The sequence below is a fragment of the Hippopotamus amphibius genome, chromosome 1, assembly GCF_030028045.1.
Source record: "Hippopotamus amphibius kiboko isolate mHipAmp2 chromosome 1, mHipAmp2.hap2, whole genome shotgun sequence".
Classification (NCBI taxonomy): Eukaryota; Metazoa; Chordata; class Mammalia; order Artiodactyla; family Hippopotamidae; genus Hippopotamus; species Hippopotamus amphibius.
Genome location: NC_080186.1, coordinates 27,852,860 through 27,871,350, shown reverse-complemented (window position 1 = coordinate 27,871,350; position 18,491 = coordinate 27,852,860). Strand labels below are relative to the sequence as shown.

The 18,491-nt window shown below is 40.3% G+C and overlaps 1 protein-coding gene across 2 annotated transcripts; it reads left to right on the top strand.

Moving 5' to 3' along the window:
- Positions 1-290: 290 nt before the first annotated feature.
- On the top strand, positions 291-15,727 carry SFPQ (splicing factor proline and glutamine rich). 2 transcript variants are annotated; one of them, XM_057704715.1, is made up of 12 exons: positions 291-1,207; positions 1,929-2,117; positions 2,462-2,763; positions 2,867-2,962; positions 3,504-3,700; positions 3,799-3,883; positions 4,214-4,331; positions 4,925-4,973; positions 5,053-5,174; positions 13,888-13,935; positions 14,602-14,690; positions 15,612-15,727. In XM_057704715.1, the coding sequence occupies exons 1-10, from the start codon at positions 383-385 to the stop codon at positions 13,909-13,911; spliced, it is 2,007 nt and encodes a 668-aa protein (XP_057560698.1). In that variant the 5' UTR covers positions 291-382; the 3' UTR covers positions 13,912-13,935; positions 14,602-14,690; positions 15,612-15,727. The 2 variants fall into 2 exon arrangements, with proteins under 2 accessions (XP_057560698.1, XP_057560695.1); XM_057704712.1 differs by lacking the exons at positions 13,888-13,935; positions 14,602-14,690; positions 15,612-15,727 and adding an exon at positions 7,646-8,642.
- The last annotated feature ends 2,764 nt before the right edge of the window (positions 15,728-18,491 follow it).

Here is an 18,491-nt window from a genome sequence, read left to right as displayed (position 1 = left end):
GCTGTTTGCTTTCACGGGAAAATTGCTCTGGAGAACCCATTCAAATACCTCCCAGCAAATCACCGTGGCCTACAGCCAACTCCTTTTCCGCTCATTGGCCGAGGGAAAATTTCAACCACTCCATGCACCACCCCCCCACAATCAGGAGCCAATAGGAAAGATTAGCTCTTCGTAACTTAGCGTCATCAAGTACACCACTTGCAATTGGCTATTGGAGCTACAGATCGAGAAGTAGGCGGGGCCATGTCAGGCGGCCTATATAAGAAGAGGACAAAGGCGGCGCGCCGCCTGTGTCATCCGCCATCTTGTGCGAAGCAAGGTGGCCTCCACGTTTCCTGAACGTCTTCTCCGCTTCTGCCTCGACCGCCCCTTGATCACAGATATGTCTCGGGACCGGTTCCGAAGCCGGGGCGGTGGCGGTGGCGGCTTCCACCGACGCGGAGGGGGAGGCGGCCGCGGCGGCCTCCACGACTTCCGCTCCCCGCCACCCGGCATGGGCCTCAATCAGAACCGCGGACCCATGGGGCCCGGCCCGGGCCAGGGTGGCCCCAAGCCTCCGATCCCGCCACCGCCTCCGCACCAGCAACAGCAGCAGCCGCCGCCGCAGCAGCCGCCACCGCAGCAGCCGCCGCCGCTTCAGCCACCGCCGCACCAGCCGCCACCGCACCAGCCGCCGCATCAGCAGCCGCCGCCGCCGCCACAGGACTCATCAAAACCTGCCGTTCCTCAGGGACCCGGCCCGGCTCCCGGAGTAGGCAGCGCTCCCCCGGCCGCCGGCGCGGCGCCGCCCGCCACACCCCCGACCTCGGGGGCCCCCACGGGGCCAGGCCCCACCCCGACCCCGCCGCCCGCTGTCACCTCGGCGCCCCCCGGAGCGCCCCCACCCGCGCCGCCGAGTAGCGGGGTCCCCACCACCCCCCCACAGGCTGGGGGCCCGCCGCCTCCACCCGCAGGGGGCCCGGGCCCCGGGCCTAAGCCGGGCCTAGGACCCGGCGGCCCCAAAGGCGGCAAAATGCCAGGCGGTCCGAAGCCCGGCGGCGGCCCCGGCATGAGCACTCCTGGCGGCCACCCCAAGCCGCCGCACCGAGGCGGCGGGGAGCCCCGCGGAGGCCGGCAACACCACCCGCCCTACCACCAGCAGCACCACCAAGGGCCGCCGCCCGGCGGGCCCGGCGGCCGCAGTGAGGAGAAGATCTCAGACTCGGAGGTGAGTGTCTCCCTGAGCTACGCGTCCGTTTCCCTAAAATGGCGGCGGCTTCTCTCCCCTCCCCGCCCTCCATTTTGTTGGAGACCGGAAAGGGCGCCTGCGCGCGGGCGGCGGGGGGGCGGGGCCGGCTCTCCGAGGGAGGGGCGGGCGGCGCGGGTCGGCTAGCGGCCCCCCAGGGTAGGCCTCCCGGCTGGCGGAGAACTGACGGAAATGGCCTGAGGAAGGAGGCGCTGAGGAGCTATGTTGGGCCCTCTTAAAGCCACCGGATCTTGGGAACCAGAGTAGGGAGGAGTATAGCGTGAAACGTAGGATTGGCGAGGTCGAGGGCGTTTTGGTCTTAAACGCGCAGGCGCAGGTCGTGTTGACCGCAGAATTTTGGTCGTTTTCTTTTATTTTCTGCCCCACCGCTATTTTTTACCTTTTGTCCACTGTGATTTCCATTCTGTCAGGGACACTCAGTATAAACGGTTGACGAGATTCCTGACGTAGAACCTACTTTATAGAAAGGTCTGTGTTTGTTCTCAAGAGTATTCTGGATGGGGTAGGCTCTTTAATATTAGGACTGTGATTACGTTGGAAACCTGTAAATATAGTAGCATCTTTGATTTTAGATGGAACAGAAGAGCAACTCGACTGGTAACATACTCAGTTTGCGAAAAACGAAATTATTGGGTCTTCCTACTTGCAGAAGTAACTTATCTTAAAATTCCTTTTTCACTAGGGATTTAAAGCCAACTTGTCTCTCTTGAGGAGGCCTGGAGAGAAAACTTACACGCAGCGTTGTCGGTTGTTTGTTGGTAATCTACCTGCCGATATCACGGAGGATGAATTCAAAAGGTTATTTGCTAAATATGGAGAACCAGGAGAAGTTTTTATCAACAAAGGCAAAGGATTCGGGTTTATTAAGCTTGTGAGTTTGGCTTTTTGTTTGTGGCTTTTTTGGTGGGGTTAAAAGGGTCTTTTTTCTACTGCAAACATACTGTTTTTTAAACCAAAAAGAATAAGTTTTTCATCAGACACAGAAAAGATGCAACTTTTGTATAGTGCATAATTGTTTGTATCTAAGAAAGGAGGGAAGTGGGTTGGTAAGGTATTTACCTTCCTCCCTTGAATTGTGTCAGAGAGGGCTGCCTGGCGATAGTTGAACTGAGCTGGCAGAAGAATAGGATTGGGAGTTTGGCTTATGGCACTTTTAGGGTGGGCATTAGCCAGTTTTGAGGCCGTTAACGTGAGTGTATGTCTTGATGCTTTCAGGAATCTAGAGCATTAGCTGAAATTGCTAAAGCTGAACTCGATGATACACCTATGAGAGGTAGACAGCTTCGGGTTCGATTTGCCACACATGCTGCTGCCCTTTCTGTTCGAAACCTTTCACCTTATGTTTCCAATGAACTGTTGGAAGAAGCCTTTAGCCAGTTTGGTCCTATTGAAAGGGCAGTTGTAATTGTGGACGATCGTGGAAGATCTACAGGGAAAGGCATTGTTGAATTTGCTTCTAAACCAGCAGCAAGAAAAGCATTTGAAAGATGCAGTGAAGGTGTTTTCTTACTGACTACGTAAGTTTCTTCATTTCTTCTAATAACTTTTATTTATTAACTTGTATGGAGAAATTGCAATAAAACTGGAACAGAATTAAGATGGAACTATTTTTGTTGTTAGAACACCTCGTCCAGTCATTGTGGAACCACTTGAACAGTTAGATGATGAAGATGGTCTTCCTGAAAAACTTGCACAGAAGAATCCTATGTATCAGAAGTAAGATCAGTTGAACTTTTGGGCAGTTCTTAATTTAAGTGTAAATTAGACCTTGTGAGAATAATTTTTCAATTTTGCTTAAAATATACAAAATTCTTCAAAAAGGATGTGCTTAATGAAAACCTTAGGCCCAGAAGGCTAGAGGTTTTGAAACAGTTGTTCAAATACCTACTGTTTGTTTCTGAGGTAGATATATTTCACATGCAGTCTTGTTTTGTTCTTAACAATTGTTAGGGTATGTTGTAGGTATTTTCATTTTTAAGGGTTGAAAAATTATTCCTTGAATTGGAATTTGACTAGGGAAACAGAGTTAGAAAATGAGGAAGGTGGGATCTATCTCCAGTGCCCATGTTACTGTTTACTGTATCATTCTGGAACAAGTATTGTTTTTGCTGTGAAGATATCTTAAGGGTCAAGGTGATCTATGCCTTTTAGTATTTCTTACAAATAACAGGCCAGTGAAAGAACCAGTGCATTAGGGGAAATAGGATATATTTCTTGTGTGCATGCATAAAATTGGTTCATGTTTAAATATTGTCAGGGAGAGAGAAACCCCTCCTCGTTTTGCCCAGCATGGCACATTTGAGTATGAGTATTCCCAGCGGTGGAAGTCCCTGGATGAAATGGAAAAACAGCAGCGGGAACAAGTTGAAAAAAACATGAAAGATGCAAAAGACAAATTGGAAAGTGAAATGGAAGATGCCTATCATGAACATCAGGCAAATCTTTTGCGTCAAGGTAAAAAGACTGTGAATTTTGCCAATGGTATTATTTGCCTTTTGAACTTAATAGAATTTTATTAATGTGAATCTGTAACAAAATTTTCTGATGTTCAGATCTAATGAGACGCCAGGAAGAATTAAGACGCATGGAAGAACTTCACAATCAAGAAATGCAGAAACGTAAAGAAATGCAATTGAGGTAACATTTTGTTAAATTAAGCTTTTGCTTCTGCATTAAATGTACCTAAATTTTGCAGGTGAGTGAGATGAAATACAGAGGTGTTAAATACTATGTCAGTGTTGGTGTAATGCTTAAATTGAAATAGAATGTAAGATTTTTGTCATAAGACTCATTTACTTTGCTGGAATACCTTTAGGGCTATTCTCTTTAGTCATTGCCCCAGCCTTTGTGTGTTACTTGCTCTGACCTAGACTTTGTAATGTTCTTAAGTAAACTACTAGTTTTCTTGAAATTGAGTTTTTAAAATGTGGATAAAACTTTAGTTTTTTGCTTGATGAACATTTCCAGGCAAGAGGAGGAACGACGTAGGAGGGAAGAAGAGATGATGATTCGTCAACGTGAGATGGAAGAACAAATGAGACGCCAAAGAGAGGAAAGTTATAGCCGGATGGGCTACATGGATCCAGTAAGTAAACTTGTTTTGCAATGTAATTGGAGTTTTCTACAAAGTTTGTAGATACCTAGGATGAAATTTTATTCAGTTAAATATAATCTTTGACATTGTAACCATCCTGCCCTTTTTTTTTTCTAACACGTATTATGATATACCTTGAGTTTTATCTTCCCTTTGGGTGGGTCAAAAGATTTCATTGGTTGGAAAGAAGCTTGGTTTTTATAGGTCTTTTGATAATGGAATCTCACCTGCTTTCAGAATTTGTTTTTTAAAACTACCTTAGTTGTCTTTTTACCTTAAGTTGAAAAACAATTTTTTTAAGCTTTGGAAATTTCTTTGTAGTCAAGGATGCTTGGTACGGGTTTAGTACAGGTGTTTTTTTTTTTTTAATATTTTATTTATTTGGTTGCACAGGGTCTTAGTTGTGGCTTGCCGGCTCCTTAGTTGTGGCTTGTGGACTCTTAGTTGCGCCATGCATGAGGGATCTAGTTTCCCCACCAGGGTTTGAACCTTGGCCACCTGCCTTGGAAGCGTGGGGTCTAACTAGTGGGCAACCAGGGAAGTCTCAGTACAGGTTTTATGAAAATTTTTTTTCTTTTTTTCAGAGAGAGAGAGACATGAGAATGGGTGGTGGAGGAGCAATGAACATGGGAGGTAAGACTGAAAGTTAAATTCTAATGCCTTTGAAGAGCAGTATTCTGGTTGAGTTGTAATCAGCATTTTTGTTTCCTAGATCCCTATGGTTCAGGAGGCCAGAAATTTCCACCTCTAGGTGGTGGTGGTGGCATAGGTTATGAAGCTAATCCTGGAGTTCCACCGGCAACAATGAGTGGTTCCATGATGGGAAGCGACATGGTAATGTATCCTGTGAGACGTAGTTCAAAAGGAAATCTCATTTTCACAACTTACGTGTGTGTGTTTTTTTGTTTTTGTTTTTGTTTTTTTAAGTAGATGACTGGACCTCTCTTAGTTTCCCTATCGTGTAAATCGTAATATTGAGGAATACTTTGGCAACATAGAAGCTCAAATGTGGTAACCTAAACAGATGAGGTTGCCAACGAAAAGTCAATGCTCTTAGTAGTATGTTGGAGTTATCTTTGGCAATTAAGTAGACTTAGGTGCTTTCCATTATATTGCTTGTGTACTTTTGCATTATAGCTCATGGCAAATCCAAATTCTAAATGTTAGATAATGCAACTGCTCATATTCTACATCCAAGTGAGAGTAATCAAATGGCAAGCTGTCATTCCTTAAGCTGGTATTTGCCATAAGTGTGAATCAGACTTGTTTGTAGTTTGTAGCTCTAGGCATGTTTTAGCAATGTGTAGGACTTTGACCTGTATTTGGTGTGACTTCTACCCATGAAAAGGGAATTGTTTAGTCTTCGGACTCGTCGTTTCCCACCTGTTGGGCTTCTCTCTAGGTGTACCTTCTAAAATAAACTGACATCTCTATTTTGCTACAGGGTAGCAAAAGTCAATGAAAATTTTAAGCATGCTAGTTGTGTGCATTTCATCTGAACCTTCTTGATGCTGTCATATTTTAGCTGAACAGATAGCCTGTTAGGGTACTTCAGGACAACTAAGTGAATTGGTCTGAGTGGCTGTATTAGGGCTTTACAGTCCTTAGAAGAACTGAATATTGGCTGTAGAGGTGGGTTTGGAGAAAATTGCATTGTCACAACTGAATTGAATCTGATTAGTTCACCTACAGGCTTTTGGCAGAGGAGGGAAGCTGCAGCATATAGCTCACGAGATTCATTTTACAAATGGGAACATAAGGATTTAGAATGGGGCCTCATCTATTTAAAATCTACTTAAGGCTTTTGAGAATTAGAATCATAAATAGCTGGGTTAAATGTAGTGCTGTTAGCTTTCTTCAAATTGAATTTTAAAAATAATGTGGGTAACATTTTGGTTTATATGCTTGCTAATAGGCAGGTGTAGATATGTATCAAATTTGTAATTCTAACTTGACATGATGTTTCCACAGTTAAGATTCTTTAGTCCATGTGACATGTAGCTCCTGGGTTCTAATATGTTGTAATAACAAGGTTGTAAAACCCCCAAATTTCCTTTTTACCTTTTTGAGATGCAACATATAATAAAGTATGCTGAAAGCATGAAGTTCTTAGGATTTTGAAATAGTTTGAAGGATTAGGATTTAGTGTTTTTTTTAAGTAGCCCTATAGTATTTTGTAGGAAGCATGTTGAAATTATTTATAGGAGCAGTTAACCCTGATGCCATTTTAGTTTCTGGGGCGGGGGGTTTGTTCTGGGGCGGGGGGTTTTTTGGTTTTTTTGTTTTTGAGCAATACTCCGAATATCTGGACTGTTTTAAGTGGAATTTGAAAGATAGTTCAGGCTGCTGTGCTTGCATACATATAGGATTCTTCTCTTTGGAAACATAGGTTTCTAGGACTAGAAGTACCTAAAACTAGATGGAATAATGAAGTCCTGCTTTATTGCAGTCACTTAAGCTTGGTGATGATGCTGTTTGGGAGACTCCCAAAACACGGAATCATAACTGTCAGTGGACTTTTCACAGACCTAAGGGAAAAGTTGGGCTGTTACGAGGGTGGGCTGTATTTTCATTCAGTTTGCTACTATAGAGAACACTACTGTGAACATAATTGTCTCGTTATGTAGTGATGGCTTTGAAGGTGGTATACCTGTGAGAATATGGCAACACTTTTAAATCAAGTTACTGTGCCGGTTAAGTGACTAAATCTATTAGTCTTTATTCTTTTTCTTTTTGTAGTCTGGTAGCATTTTATTAAAACTTTGAACCTTTTAAGATTTCTGCAACTTAGCAGATGTGTCTTAAGATCTTGAAAAGCACAAGGTTTCTTATGCAGCACATACCACTAACTGGTGAGTAGGTCTTTGTCCCTTCATTGAGTGAATTGAATCTGTCTGGTTGGGCTTGTTAGGCTTACTTGGAAATCAAATTTCCGGTTCATACCTTGAAAGTGAGAAGTGTGTAAGCTTTTCAGTGGGTTAATCTGATGTGAAATTTCTTAAAACTCATTTTGGAATGGGTTTTCACATCTGCACTAATTCTTAAATTTTTTAGCACTACAGGGAAGATCTATTCTTTGAAACAGGTGTATGAGAATGGCTCAAGTGGGAACATACCACAAGGCATGTATTATCGTAAACTAATTTTCAAATTACCCTTTTTTCCTTTCTATGTTCCCGGTACCTGTGGATCGACTCATTGGTGATTGTATCGACGAACGTTGACTACGGAACCTTCTAAAATATTTACTTAACACACATGGACATCAACTACATATAATGAACTGTTAATTACTGTTCCAATAGCGTACTGAGCGCTTTGGGCAGGGAGGTGCGGGACCTGTGGGTGGACAGGGTCCTAGAGGAATGGGGCCTGGAACTCCAGCAGGATATGGTAGAGGGAGGGAAGAGTATGAAGGCCCAAACAAAAAACCCCGATTTTAGATGTGATATCTAGGCTTTCATTCCAGTTTGTTTTTGTCTTTTCTTGTTTAGATACCAATCTTTTAAATTCTTGCATTTTAGTAAGAAAGCTACCTTTTTATGGATGTTAGCAGTTTATTGACCTAATATTTGTAAATGGTCTGTTTGGGCAGGTAAAATTATGTAATGCAGTGTTTGAAACAGGGGAATTTTTTTTTCCTTTTTTTTCCTTTTTTTTTTAAACTGTATAATGTCCCTCAAGTTATGGCAGTGTACCTTGTGCCACTGAATTTCCAAAGTGTACCAGTTTTTTTTTTACTGTGCTTCAAATAAATAGAAAAATAGATAAGATATTGATCTTCAACTTTGCCATTCATGCTTCTATGCACATTAGGCTAGGTATTCCACTTGGAAAGCATAAGAGTGTCTAGGCCTTTGAATGGCATATGCCATTTCTGGGAAATGTATTTGTAGGCTAAGTATTGCTTTCTACATTTTAAGTACCCCCTTGTTTTAAAAAGAAGAAATGCATATTGAAGTAGTTTCATGATTCGATTTGTTTGGCATTATAGGAAGCAAGCCGGTGCTAAGTATTTTTAAATGGGTATGTAAGCAAAGCTGAACTGTAAATCTTCATTCAGGAATGTGTATTAAGATTATGGAATGGGTGTAAGACTTGGTAGGGGGAGAAAGTGGGTATGACTTAGATGGATCTTTTATGGCCATATTATCTATCCTTTCCTGGAAAGTTTCTGAAGAAAAAGTGGAAAGATCATTTTGTTGCATTCCTCCATTCTTGTTTTTTAAAGAACGAGTCCCAAGCCCTATAAATGGCTTGTATTGAACTTTCACATTTGAATTAAAGATTGTTAAACATGAAGTCTTTTCATGTATTACTTCAAGTGATTTGTAAAGATGGGGTTTAGTCTGAATAATTCAACTCTAAGAGGTATATAGTAATCATAAAATAGGTTTAGTTATGTATACATTTGTACTCTGTAACTTTTACATTTCCTTGTGCTACTTCTGTTGGGCAAAAATCTGTAGGACTACAAAAAAATATTCTCTTTCCTAAGAGCTGGTAGTGACTGTTAATAACAAATAGGGTTGCAGAGAACCATTCTTAACTGTGAAATATTTTTAACCTGTTTTTCCATAGTTTTCCTTTTGATGTAGCACTAATCTGGAGAGAGTTGCTCATGCTACACAGTACAAATATCCCTTCCTTCCACCATAAAGCTTTGGAGTGTTTCGATGGTGTTGTCAGTTTATGGTCAACTTCATTGAATCTACTTCCATTAGAGACATTTTGACTTATTAATAAAATAGATTGTTACTGTTGTCTGTCAGTACAATGGGAACCTGCTTTCCCAGTGTATATATTGTTAGCAGAGGAACAACTTCCTAAAAGTAGTAGGTAAAGAAATTGAATGGTTTGGCTTTGTTTTTAGTTATGTTTCCATTCAAATTTGTGTATTATAGAACTCTTACTATGGAATGTGTCTTCCTCCTTTTCACCTCTGTTGGTGTTAATTGGCAAAAGTAAAATTCTAAACCAAGTCTTTGTTTAAATGCTGAAGGCTTAGTATTGTGCCTAAGTACAAAGGGAAACCTATTGTTGAAACAATTGAGCACTTGTGCATCAAGTAAAAAACTAGTGGAGTATAAAGGCATTCCACCAAATTCTGGTTGTGACTGACAGGTACCTAGTGTGCTGATTAAGGGAGAGAATCTCATTAGAAAATGTTCATTATTTCTATTCACTAAGACACTTGGAAATGAGTAGTTCTATCATAATTCCATCAATGAGGAAGTTTTGTCCCAAGTCATTAATTGGTGATAATGTATGAGATTTTCTGTACTGGAAATAAGGGTCTTGATTTGAAAGGAGTCCATTACAATTTGATTGAATTGTATGGTAGGGACTCCACCACTAATAATAAGAAAAGGGGTGTTCATGGGACACCCACAGAGGGTGAACTTGAATGTGTGTGGGCGGGGGCTGGTTGGGGAAATGGGAAGATCTGCCTATAAAATTAATGTTTCAGTTTATTTTTCAGATTACATGCCTTTCTTTATAAGGGATGCTGGCACAGACCCTAAGATAAGCTTTTGGTAGTACTGTACCTTTGAAGAGTGGTGAAGGATGCTAATGGATAATCTCCTGAAAGTTGTGGTTTTGATAGCTTTACTGTGTAGCATTGCTAAACGTTGTTTAGCAAATAATGTTGCTTAGTTTCAACTAAGTTTTGACTTTCATCACTGAAAGAGCAGTGTATCAAGGGTTGTAAGCTACTCAAAGACTTTCAACAAGTCTTGCAATGTATATGATAGTTTTTAGCCTGATGTGAATTTAAATCATCTTAAAAAAGTAGAATCCTAAAAGCTGATTTATGAAACTTGGGGTGGGAAAGGGAAAGTAGTACTTTTGAAGTATTTTAGCCATTTTTCTCATTTAAAGAAACCACCTGCCCCCATTTCCTCTTCTCTACTTTCTCTCATAATTTTAAGAGGAACACTGATTGTTTTTAAACTTATTACTCCTCTTAATACTCCTAATCTTCAAAAACTGCATTCTTTAAGAGATCCCAGTGTATTTTAGAAACTTAACCCATTGGCTTACATTTAGTGAAACCATAATCCTCTTTGCTTAGAACACTAATTAAACTTCTAAGAAATACTTTAAACCCCACCACTCTTTATTAGATGTATTATACCACTAATACTAAACAGACAATGATTTGGGAAATTGTAATGTTACGCCTGTGCAATTTTTATAAGTGGCATATTATGGCAGATAAAAATTTAGAGACTTGGCTTTTCTTGGGCAAGCCACTAAGTTGTGGCGGAATATTTTCTGGTGTTCTTGGACTGCAATTATGCACTATTAAAGTAGTGGCCTGCTACATAACTGCATTTAGCCAGCATTTCTGCAGTGCGTAACTGTGAGGAACGTAGTACCGCAAATGGCAATGGACATTAGGACCCGGATGTAGTATTCCTGCTTGCTCCGAGATTCTCATTGCCGACTGCATACAGGTAGGTAACAAGCAATATAATCTAACTTGGTGACTTGCTATGTACTTTTATTCCGTTGGCATTCTGACATCATACTTCTGACAGTGAAATTACAGTGCAGCACCTAACACTTGTATGATAAAGCTAGCTTTTATCAAAACTGCGTGGGTTTGGGTTTAGAGCTGTAATTTGTCAGGCAGACTTAAGCGTTGTTGCAGTTCTCAGATAAAAAGTGCAAACTTGATTATTTGGTATATCTGATTCAGTTGTGTGGTTTTTAGTTGCATTGTAACTGAAGATAACATGAAACACATCAGTGGTGTGGGGGAGAGGGGACCATACCATACTTGGGAAGTAGAGTGCTGTTAGCATCTTGACACTGACTGTATAGCACGTGATAAGTAGTTTCTGTTGTAGCAAACTGACCTGCCCATAGGTCAGCAATATCAATTTCAGAGTGTAATCTTGGTAATTACTCTCTGCAGGTTGAGTGAATTAAGACTAAGAGTATAGGATTTTTTGCAATGTGATTTAAAATTTTCTTTTAAATGGGCTCCATGGGAACACCTTTGTTACTAACTTTGGGCATAGATGGGAATCTAACATGAATAGTTCAAGTTCTGTGATTTGTCTAAATATGTCTATACTCTAAACCTGGGGGAAAGTGGTGTGGCATGTTGACTTGCCTATTGAATACATGTTGGGAATCATTTCCCAATTATAAGACTTCGTCGTATTCTGTAAGATAACTGCAAATGTTCAGAGTAGCTTTTTGAATTTGGTTCCCTTAGCTTTCAGGGATGTGATGTTACAATCCAAACTGTTCAATTACCAAAACAATAAGTCTTCAAAAGCACCTTTCTTTGTTGCTTAGGATTTAAGCTTTGCATCGACTGTTGTTCCAGACCTCAATTCAACTGAACTTTGGTCTATGAGCTGGTTTTTAGATAGCATGCATGAGAAACAGCTTTCATGTATGTTTTCTGCTCTGTAACTGGAAAGTTTGGTTTATTTTGCATAAATGTTGGTAAAACTCTTCATGACTATGAGAATTTTCTTTCATTGTATCGAGCAAAATGGCTTGCTCTTTGGCAAGCAATTCACAAGGTGGGGACAAATTTGTACTTTAATATGTAGTCCATTCAACCAGAATGACTTGACTCTCCTGCTAGATGAAAGAGCAAATGGTGACTAGTTTAGTGCTCTATATTAGTAATACGTTGCACATCAAACAAAAGTGTCACTAAATTGGCATGCAGCCCTGATGGGGTTTTCCTGTGGTATAATCCATTAAGTCAGTGGCCAACACTTGCTACCGTGGTTCAGTGATTGTTTAGAAATAAAAGTGCAGGTTTATTTCTTAACAGTCAATAACAATTTTGAGAGAATGTACTCGTTACAATATATGGACCTCATTGGGTTGGGGGGAGTAATTTTGCTTCATTCTGCTTATTTCAAGATGAATAGGCTTTTGCACTTTCGATGAGAAACCTGTGACTTTAGTCGATTTCTTACTAGTTTTGATTTGTATGTAGTTGTAATTTGTGAATCTTAGTACAGAGGGTCTTAAAAAAATCACTCAGTCAAAAAGCTGGGGATAAATGGGTTTCAGTAATAACACTGTATACCGAGGTGCTCGCATTGTATTTCATAGTCTTTTCTGGTTACAAACCAAAGTTATTTTTAATGAGAAATGGAAATTCAGAGGTGTGATGCCAGAATGCATTTTCGTACTGTTAGGCCCTTGGAACAGATACCGGTGCTTTATGAAAGATGAAAGAGATGCAATGGGTGCTCTTCACATAAGGTTGCAAAACCTGCAAAGAATGCATAATAGTCTCACTTTTCCCCAATATAGAGATGCGTGTGACTAGTTTTGGACTTTTAATCTTAATGGGGATTGCATGTTTCTTATTGTTAATCATTGTCAGCTGCAGTGACATGATCCACAGTCCTGCATTTATTGCCTTTCCCTTAATGATTTTGGACAGGTTTTAGAGAGCTGGGGTGTTTGTTCTGGGCCTTTATTTGGTTTTGGCTTTAGCTGATAATGTTTCAGTGCTCTGTAAGCTAGTGCAGTTCTCAAATGGCTGCCTATTAGGGAAAGAATTCAGAGGATTTGGCTGCTCCTAATCATCTGTCATTGCTGCTAGATAATGATTGGCAATTTTTAAGACTCAACTGTGGAAATCTCACAGTTGTTGGTAAACCATCAAACATAAAAATGTTGCTTTTGAACACCAGTGCTGAAAAGATTTATTTGGAGGGTGAAAAATGGGCTGGTTGCAGAATAGGATAATCTGGAGAATGGAGGAAGAATGCAAAACGATATAGTATCCCTTATGGATGGTACATGTGCAACAGGGAACTATTTCATACACCCTTGACAGTTGCTGATAATCAGGGAGGAAGAAAAACCTGGAATTTGAATTAAGGGTGATCTTTCTGGTGTTTGTGCACTGTGGCCCTGCCAGGCATATATGGTGAAGGTGAATGTCTTCTCCCTCAGAAAAACTCAGGTTCCTTGCTGTCCCGATAAGGCATAGCTTCCTTGCCCTAACTTATCTCAGTGAGGACTTAAGAGGGAAAGAACGAGGCAAATACATAGGATTGCAGGGTAACAACTGCATTGTTGTGTACTGTGGAAGGGGGAATGCACTCTTGGAGGACTCCTGCTGAAGGTGGTCAGTCCACCTTCGAACAGAAGACATGCTTGGTGGGGAGCAGGGTGTGTGCTTTTACATGAAAAGAGCCGATGTTAAAACTCATTTGGTAAGGTAAACGTTGTCACATACCTTCACATAAGGGATAGTATATTTTGGGTTGCAGTCAAACTTCATTGTGCTCAGACTGGTGAAAATGCAGTTAGGCTTTTGTATTTTCAAGAAGATACAGTTCTCATTCTAATTCAGGTGTCTCCTGCTACCTTACGTCAGAATGATTTTAGGTTTTTTTCCCCCCCATGAAGTTTCTTTCTATTTTTTATGCTGTAATTTGCCCCCAATCTTTGTCTCTGGAGTTTTACTCTTTAAATTTTGAAACTAACTAGCATTTTCAAATCTTTATGCCCTTGTCTTTTATATTAACTTTTTCTTATTATTCTTTAGGTAAGAATGATTGATGTTGGCTGATACTGGAGTACTCATTCACTTGAAGTAAGTTTCTTTGGAAGTCTTAACATGTAAAGGATTTTGGGTTTGATTTCTATTTAATGGTTAAATAATTTGATTTATCTGTGTGGGGTGAAAACTGATTTTTTAAGATGTTCACCTCTCCTAAGATAATACCCCGTATATTATTGTTTTTTAAAATAGATGTGTGTGTGGGTGTATGTGAATTAGAAAGAAAAGGTTGGGAATATTTCTTACAAAGATGTTAAACAATAGAAAAAAGATGAAAGAATTAGATGAGAAAAGAAGGCTTGATAGTGGAGAAATGTATTTTCAGTACCCTGAAGTCAACTTTGGACTAATTCAAAAACCCCCTTGAGATTCCTTTTTACATAATAAATTGTGAGGAAACATATTGTCTAGTCATTGGTAGGAGGGGAAAATTCCATAAGTACAGTTGACCCTTGAACAACATGAGTTTGAGTTTCAGGGGTCCACTGGGAATGCAGATTTTTTTCAATAAATGCATACTGCAGTACCAGATCTTTCCTAAGCAGTAGCACAGCGAAAACAACACCATTGTTGGATCTGAATCTATGCCAAAATACATACCTGTTGTTGACGTCAGAATAAAACGTATGTGATAAAAATTAGTAAAAAGGTAATATATGTTGAATATGTTATTTTAACAAAGTTATGTTTTAATGATAGGTGGATAAGATATTTGTTCTCAAGACATCACACAGCGTGAGCTGATCGAGAAGGAAAGCCACAACTTGTTAGGCTGATGAAGTATCTAGGTAAGCTGAGTGATTCTTACTCTATAAACTGCCTTCAGAAGGACTCTTGGGTAGTATAGAAATAACTACTTGTGTCAATATCTCAGTTTCTTCTACATTAAAACTTTCTTGTAGGAAATATGTTGTTTTTATAGCACATAAATATTTAATCATTTTTACAGCCTTCTGAGGTGTGGTAGATCTTGTCTATTTGGCTAAAGCCTCAGAAAAACAGGGACTTCAGTTTTAAATAAAAATATGTATCTGTTTTCACCTAGATCCATAAGACAGTGTAGAGGAAGGTTCAGAATATTTGAATTTCCCTGTTTTTCATCCAAACAGTTAAATGGTGAACTATAGTTGAATAGATGGAAAAACAAAATAAATACAGATGGTGGTCTAGAAGGGTTGGCAGTTTTGAAGGGCAGCTCAATTCTGCTGTTCTAGGTGGAGAGCAGTCATAGACATATGTAGACAAACGGACATAGGTGTGTTCTAATAAAACTTTCTTACAAAAAAGGTGGCCTGTAGATGATATTTTACTGTCCCCTCATCTAGTAGAAATTGCATTTGTTCGATATATCACTTAGGTATAAAGGGCTGTCATAATCAGTTTGAAATTTAAACAAAAACAGGAGAATTGAGGCTCTATCTTATACCTAGGCACAGGGTGCCAGTTAATGGAATGTTTTGAATATTAGAGATCTGCCTTGTAAGAAAGTTCTTGTAAGAAAATGAAAGTAAAATTTGATTAACTCGCTGGATGAGTCTGGTATTAAAATCATTTCTGCTTCTTAAGCCTTAATTATCTAAAGATGATTCTACCACATTCCTTAATTACTTTGCTGTTAGGGAGTTTACTTGGTTGGTGTTGATAAGTATTTGAGACCTTGGTATCTGACTCTTAGGTCTTTTGGAGTAACTGTTTCCTTTAATTGGCAGGATCTGATGAACTATGTCCTGAAAACCAGTGGTGAAGAGAGCAAAGAGGAATAAACAACCTGTTATTTAATAAAGACGTTTTAAAATCAGATTGTCATTTCATGTTTTGGTTTTGTTTTTTTTTATACGTCAGCATCTTGTTTCTAGGTAATGTTAAGAAGGTCATTCCATTATTTTAAGTAAAACAAGTTACATAATTCCGGACTCTCCTTGAGGCCTTTTTGGCAGAGCTGTTTCAGCTTCTTAATTAGTAATCAACCTCATGGCCCTCCCTCACTATTGAACTCACCTGATTTAGCCATCAAGTTTTTTGGTAAGTTTTATTCCTGAAATTACCATGTGATTAGCAATTGTTAAATAGCATTTTGAGTATTACAAAAGGATTATCAGATTATGGTTATGGGTAGTCAGACGTTACTTAACTAACAAGCAGAGACTGAATTGCATCTTGGCAAATAACCATATTTAGGTTACTCTGAGTAGCAATTTTTTTTTAATGGAGTTGCATTTTACATGCAGTGTAATGGGCAGATTCTCAAGATACCTATAAATGTAAGGAAAATATGGCTGGAATTGACTATAAAATCTGTTTACTGCCTTCACTCTTAAAGCTCTCATTAAAACTTTACGAGTGGTTAAAGGGCTCTTTCACACCAAGTTAATATGAGGTGCCTGTGTTCAAAAGGCAGTTCAAGGTTTTTGGTTTTTTTGGTCTGTCCCTCAGTGGTTCTCCCCCCCCCCCCCCCCCCGCCCCCCGGGCAGTATGCAGGATCTTAATTCCTACCACCAGGGAGTGAGCCTGGGCTCCCTGCAGTGAAAGTGCAGTGTTGTAACCACTGGACCACCAGGGAATTCCTTCGGGGTAGAAATGTAACTACAAAGGTAGAGAGTTAAAAGCCACAGCTGTCGCTGGTCCCATGGAATTTGCTTTGAAAAGCTGTGTGTAGTCATTACCAGGGATGAGACCCAAGATCCTGCTATAAGTGTTCATAATCATTCTGCTTATCTGTGGTTGGCGTATCTTTTCAAAGAGGCCTGTAAGATCCCAAATCAGGAATCATCGGAGTCCATGTCTTGGTTCGGCTGTTACTCTTTTGATTGCCAGCTTGTTTAGTGTGTGGGTTTCAAGGCAGAAATAGCTTACAGCATAATATAGTGGTTAGGAGTTAAAGGGTCTTGCTATTGGTGTTCACGTATTCTGAACACTGGCAAGTTGCCCGAATAGCAGTTTGCTCATCAGTAGGATGAACACCACTATTTTCATTGGGGTAAAAGATGAGTGTACAGAAATGATCTTGCACAGAGGCTAAAAGAACAAAAGGAGGGACTTCCTAGGTGGCGCAGTGGTTGAGAATCTGCCTGCCAATGCAGGGGGCATGGGTTCCATCCCTGCTCCAGGAAGATCCCACATTCCGCGGAGCAGCTAAGCCCGTGCACCACAACTTGAGCCTGCGCTCTAGAGCCCGTGAGCCACAACTATTGAGCTCATGTGCCGCAACTACTGAAGCCCACGTGCCTGGAGGCCACGCTCTGCAACATGAGAGGCCACCGCAATGAGAAGCCAGCGCACCACAAGGAACAGTAGCCCCTGCTTGCCGCAACTAGAGAAATCCCGTGTGGAGCAACGAAGACCCAACACAGCCAATCAAATAAAAAAAAAAAAGGAGCACGTGATATTTTCAAATATATTTACTAGTCATCAGGGTTCACAGGCGACAGGTCCAGGATTTTTATTTACAGTAGAACATAGAAAAATGTTAATTTTGGTAAGCTTTAAAACTATGGTGTCCATGGGAAAATTAGCAACAGATTCGTAGAACTGAAAGGATTGGGATTTGGGGGAGGGACCATATAACTTTGACAAGTTATATATTGGTTTAGCCAAAAGGTGGTTTGGCTTTTCTGTAACATCTGAACCTGACGTTATAATAGGATTAAGTAAGAATCCCTGCCTGGGGACTTCCCTGGTGGTCCAGTGGGTAAGACTGCCCTACTCAAGGGGCCAGGGGTTGAACCCACATGCCACAAGTAAGAGTTCACATGCAGCAGCCAAATTAAAGAAGAAAAAATCCCTGTCCAGCGGGGTGGTATGTTGATTAGTTGGTATTTTAAGTGTGGGAGGAGGGGAGCTTAAGCTCAGAACAAGTCCACAAGATTTTTAGCAAATAGTGTATGAGGCATGTAATGTTTTGTATCTAAGATGGGTTGGCTCTAAATATGCTTGAGGTAAGAGGGAATGAGAGGGGGAGAAGACTGAGAAGAGATTAAAGATCCAAATAGAAAAACATCCTATGTTCATGGATTGGCATGGCATTACTCAAAGTAATTTACATATTTATTGTGTTCCAGCTGGCAATGAAATTAATATGTTGATTCTAAGTTTCATATGGACCCTTACTTCACACCTATACAAAACTTAACTAAAAAAAGGGTCAAACGCCTAAATGTAAGAAGAAAATTATAAAACTTAGAAAATGGGTAAATGTTCATGACTTTGAGTTGGGCAAAGGATTATTAAATATGACACCAAAACATGAATAACAAAAAACAGGCAAATTGGATTTACTAAAATTCATTGCTTTGCTTCAAAGAACATCATCAAGAAACTGAGAAGTCACAGAATGGAAGAAAATATTTGCAAATCGTATCAGGTTAGGGACTTGTATCCAGAATATGTAAACACAATAATTAAACCCAACTGAGAAATAGGCAAAGGGTTTACATAGAAATTTCTCCAAGGAAGATATACAAAAAATGCCAATTAAGTACATGAAAAGTTGCTTGGCATCATTAGTCAATAAGAAAATGCAGGGAATTCCCCTGGCGTTCCAGTGGTTAGGACTCCCTGCTTCTGCTGCAGAGGGTCCAGGTTTGATCCCT